General features: G+C 30.4%; 1 protein-coding gene across 1 annotated transcript; it reads left to right on the top strand.

The window, feature by feature from the left end:
* Positions 1 to 3,381: 3,381 nt before the first annotated feature.
* On the top strand, positions 3,382 to 4,821 carry LOC128039812 (uncharacterized). The gene has a single exon (XM_052628422.1). The coding sequence runs from the start codon at positions 3,382 to 3,384 to the stop codon at positions 4,819 to 4,821; it is 1,440 nt and encodes a 479-aa protein (XP_052484382.1).
* Positions 4,822 to 5,598: the final 777 nt, after the last annotated feature.

Raw genomic sequence — 5,598 nt, 5'->3', positions numbered from 1 at the left:
GAACTCAAATAAGCTAGATTTAGGTTTTTCTTATGTGATTTGCCGTTTGTGTTAGTTTATATAAAGAGAAGCTTGATGTCAAAGGATTCTCGAACTTTGCTAAAGCAAGAAACAAATTAATACCTTTCCATACTTGAAAAATACTCTTTCCAAGCTATATTAGAATAAAAACAAAGAAGTTACAATAAATACATTAAAATCTGCAATAAATGCATTAGATTATCATATCAAGTAATTTTATTAGTAGTTCAAATTGGATACTTGGTATGTTAAATTCAAGGCTATGACATGTTATTTAAGAAGCAAACCCAGTTCTTCACATCATCCTAAATTCCTTAGTTTTGTTTATTAATTTAACTAATGAAAGATTTTGTTAAGAATCCATTATATCTTGATTGATGAGAAAGGATTGTATGAATCATGAATATTATTACTTTGTAATAGTTTAACGCCGCATCAGTAATTTTATCTTGACTTTCAGGATTTTCATTTAGATTTGATTTTTTTGTTCAAGATAAAAATGCTGATGTGGTATTAAATTATTGGTAAAAGGATACAGATGATGTGGTGTCACTGTTTCATACAATCCTTTCCCCTTAAATGAGTTGGTGTTATCCATCAATCAATTTCCAATTCAATTGAAAAATTATCAAAAACTATAAAAAATAGTCATCCAATTATGCCTTTGCTTCTAATTTGGTCACTCAACTATTAATTTTTTTGATTTAGTCACTTAATTTTTCAAAATTAAATATTTTTGCCACTGCCCTATTAGTTGCCTTTAGATGAGTGACAGAAAGTTGACATGGGCTCGTTTATATTGGCTTAATAACAAATTTAGCCTTTCAATATTTATACATTATATCGTTTTGATTCTAAATCTAAAAAATTCAACAAATTTAACCCTCAATGTTTACAAAATTTGTCACTTTAGTTTGAATTCTAAAAAATCAATAAATTTAGCTCTCAACATTTACATAATATGATAATTTAGCTCTAATTCTAAAAATTTCAAAAAGGAAAGGAAAAATATTTAAAAATGTTTATTTTTTAATATTCCTTAATGTACCTCTAAAACCTGCTGAACAAGAAGAGCATTTAACACCATTCGTGTTGTGCTCATTTTAAACTAATGCCATTTTCATGCTAAAGAATCAAGTTGGCTTAAATCCAACTAAGTTCTATATTTTAGATTAATATCATATTATTTAATTAAATTCCTCTGAAAAATAACAAAATTTTTTATGTTTCTTAAACACAATTTGACAATTTTAAAATTCTTTTCAATTATACATAAAACGCAATTAATATATTTATTTGAAATATATAATTATAAATGTTTATTAAAAATCTAATTAAACATTGATTTAATTACTCTTCATCTTCACTGAACATAATCAAATGTTAAATTATTTGTATTTTATAACTCTTAATATGTAATGATAGAAAAAAAAACTCAACTTGGAAATGTTAAAATGATAGCCAAAATTTTAAAAGTTTTAACAATACATAATAAGCAATAAATTTGTGAGAGAATGACATTGAAATTAGACTTAGGATTTTTTTATTTAATTATAAAATATGTAAAAGTATAATAAAAGACTATTTTAGAATTTAGAAGCAATGAATTTTGTTTTGGGTTTTAAATGGGTTAATATATATAGCTTATATATTCAAAAAGTATTATTTTTTAGACTTTTCGATATCCAATAAAATAAACTGAAATCAAATCAAAATAATATAGTTAAATAACGCTACTAATCGAAATCAAACCAAACTATAAAAAAATTGAACTAAATTAAATTATCATTTTAACTCAAATTTTCAATATTATCGAGTTTTTTACTCAACCTTAGCTCGTAAAGTCCACCACTCGCATGATAATTTTAGTCAGATCAGCGAAATTGACAAGAGGTGAGCAAGTACAAAACTATGTGTGTGTATATATAGAATAGTATTTATTTTACACCACTTCACTAGCTGTTTTTGTCTGGTGTGCTACCTAATTTTGGGGCCTTCTACTATAACAACCTGATAACAATTTTCATTTTTCACATTCTTTTATAATAGACACCTCTGTACCAACTCAATTTATCCTGCTGCTATAATTGTAATTTTGTTTCTACATTGTACACAATTAAGTCTAATTGTAATTCCAAAATGCAAATTGTACTTATAAAAAATCATTTCAAAACCACAATTAAAATAATTATTTTAAAAATTTTCACCCTATTTATAAAATCTTAAATCAATCAACAAATCACTGTAATGGCTAATTACTTTAAATAAATCATTAAATAAACTTTTACTCACTTTCATTTTGTTCCATACCTACCTAATTTTGGCTTAAATCCAACCGAGTTTCATATTTTAGATTAATATCATATAATTTAATTAAATTCTTCTAAAAATAATAAAATTTTTATGTTTGTTAAAACACAATTTGACAAATTTAAAATTATTTTTAATTATACATAAAATTGCAATTAATATATTTATTTGACATATATAATTATAAATGTTTATTAAAATCTAATTAAACCTTGATTTAATCACTCTCCATCTTCATGGACATAATCAAATATTAAATTATTTGTATTTTATAACTCTTAATGTGTAATGACAGAAAAAAACACTCAACTTGAAAATGTTAATAATGATAACTAAAATTTTAAAAATTTTAACAATACATAAGAAGCAAAAAGAGATGAACAGTTGAATTCTTAAAAGTTTTAACAATAATAATAAATAAGCAATGAATTAGTGAGAAAATGACATTGAAATTAGACTTAGGGTTTTTTATTTAATTATAGAATATGTAAAAGCATAATAAAAATTATTTTATTTTGGGTTTTAAATGGGTGCTACCTAATTTTGGGGCCTCCAAATACAATAACCTCATAACTATTTTCATTTTTCACATTCTAATATAATAGACACCTCTGCAGTCTGCCCTAACTCAATTTACCCTGCTGGTATAATTGTAATTTTGTTTATACATTGTACGCATTGAGTCTAATTGTAATTCCAAAATATAAATTGTATTTATAAAATATCATTTCAAAACTACAATTAAAATAGTTATTTAAATATTCTTATTTTTAAAAAATTCACCCTATTTATAAAATCTTAAATCAATCAACAAATCACCTAATTTCTTTAAATAAATCATTAAATAAACGTTTTCTCACTTTCATTTTGTTTCATACCTACCTAATTTTGTCCTGTTAAACTTTCCATCCGTCCTTCGAGATAACAAAATTTCCATGTGGTGGACAATATTAACCTTTTATTATAGATATAAATAGGTAGCCAAGCTCTTTGTGGTAAGCAAAACACAAGAGTGAAAGTTAAACACAACAAAGAGAATCATCCATTCAAATGGCATTGACCTTGCCCAAGTTTATCGTCCTCAAACCCAGCGACAATAATGGCTACTTAAGCTATGTACGTGAAGGCGAAAACAACCTTGGGTTTCTCAAATTCTTTGAAACTCAAGCCGTGAGTCCATATGCTAAGTTCGAAGTGGAGATTTCCGACACAAGTGGCTTGGTGCATATAAGAAGTTGCCAAAACAACAAGTATTGGCAACGAACCAAAACCGTTTCCATCGCTGGAGTCCCACCGGGGCAGTACTGGATTACCGCCACTGCCCAAAACAAGGAGGAAGATCAATCCAAGGAGACATGTACGTTGTTCAAGTTTGCCCCTATAGACCATGCTACTGGTCCGGTACGAATCGTGCATGTCCAATCAGGGTGCAATTTATGCTTATGGCTAGGGAGTGATCTGATACTTAATCGCTGCGTGTCGGCAAACTACCGGGAGTTTGATAGTAATGGCTTTGATATCTTCAGCATTATTGATTGTAAGTCGTTACTGGTTTTGCCAAAGTACGTTGCCTTCAAAGGATATAATAACAAGTACCTGTGTGTTCGTGAAAATTACATAACATTTTCAGCAGATGACATTGGTGACTCAACTGTGGCATGCGAGACTTTTGTTACTGATGATGGAAAGGTTCACATCAAATCCATTTGTGCTGGAAAGTTTTGGTGGGCCGACCCGAAATGGATTTGGGTAGGATATGATGACCCTAGCAACAATGATGGCACTACGTTTCGCCCTGTCAAAATTGACGATAAGACTATAGGTCTTATCAGCCTGGCCAACAAAAACTTCTGCACGACCCTCACAGGACAAGACCACGTGGAATGGCTTAGCCCAGCTGTCCCAACCATCACCAAAGAAGCCAAGCTAACGGTGGAAGAGCCAGTCTTGACAAGGGATATCTATGATGTCAAATATGATCTTGGTAATTCCAGGGTTTACGACGAAACAACCTTCATTATTGCCAAGAATTTTGCTAGTAACTATACCCAAGAACCCACCCATATGGACATAAAGCTTTCATATACAAATATCAAGACTAGTACTTGGAAGAGTAATTTTTCACTCAAGTTAGCAATGGAAGCTAAAATGGAATTCAACGTACCATTGATTTCTCAGGGAAATATTGAAATGTCCGGTGAATTTCACTCAGATGTCAAGTGGGAAGAGACCAAAGAATCGAAAACTTTAGTAGACGTTGTACACAAAATTGTTGTGCCTGCTATGACTAAGGTGACGGTTAACCTCATTGCAACCAAAGGTAAGTGCGATGTTCCCTTCACTTTCATGCAAAGCGACACTCTTTATGATGGGACCATTGTCACTACTGCAGTTCAAGGTGCCACTTACACTGGTTCCAATTACTACAGCATTCACTTTGAGACTGAAGAAACAAAGCTGAAGCCGAGAAAGAAGCCGGATCCTATGTAATCTATGAACACACAAAATTTCATTGCATTGTGTGTGTGCTTGTGTGGTGTGATAGCACGTGTGTGAGTAAAATAAAATCATGTTTCCTTCAAGGATGCATGCGTTTATGTTTTCCTATAATTAAGTACTATCAATAAATGTTGCATGCATAGCCTGGTGGCATTGTATCTCTCATGTTTAATGCGAGATATATAAATCATGTATGCTATCTTTATGTGGTGTGTATATCAAATATTTGTACTCCTGTTTTATATTATAATTTATGAGTTGTTGGTTGATAATATTGGTTAAAAATTTCCATCATTCGCATGTTTATTCTAATACATATCTTTATTTTACAAATAATAAATAATTACTAAAGGTGGATTTCTTGCTGATAATTCAATAATATATGAGCTAAGAATATAAAGTTGCAATATGGTAATCGGCACGTATCGTTTCAGTCCTAAATCAGTATCAATTAGTCTATGTTCCGTTCCAGTTAAAATTTCGATGTGCTTTGGCCAGTTCAGTGTATTTCAGTCCATTTCGGTAAATAATTAGTACGCGCCGGCCCAAATCGATTGATACAAAATATTGACTGTAATAGGCCAATTTTGACCTGGGCCAGATTCTAAAATAAAACAAACCAAATAAATAAAACAAGCCCAAATTAGCAGCCCAAATACAAATTAAAACCCAATAACCCAAAACTAACCCTAGCCCAATCAGCCCAACACTTAAACACAACAAAAAACCCTAGCCCCCTAAGCCTCCAGCGCCGCATGTTAGAACCAC

The sequence above is a fragment of the Gossypium raimondii genome, chromosome 3 (assembly GCF_025698545.1).
Source record: "Gossypium raimondii isolate GPD5lz chromosome 3, ASM2569854v1, whole genome shotgun sequence".
Taxonomy (NCBI): domain Eukaryota; kingdom Viridiplantae; phylum Streptophyta; class Magnoliopsida; order Malvales; family Malvaceae; genus Gossypium; species Gossypium raimondii.
The sequence above is the reverse complement of the archived record's forward strand: the minus strand, read 5'-3'. Positions and strand labels throughout refer to the sequence as shown.

Excerpts from the sequence above, each read along its gene's own strand:
- LOC128039812 (XM_052628422.1), top strand. The coding sequence starts at position 3,382 with ATGGCATTGACCTTGCCCAAGTTTATCGTCCTCAAACCCAGCGACAAT.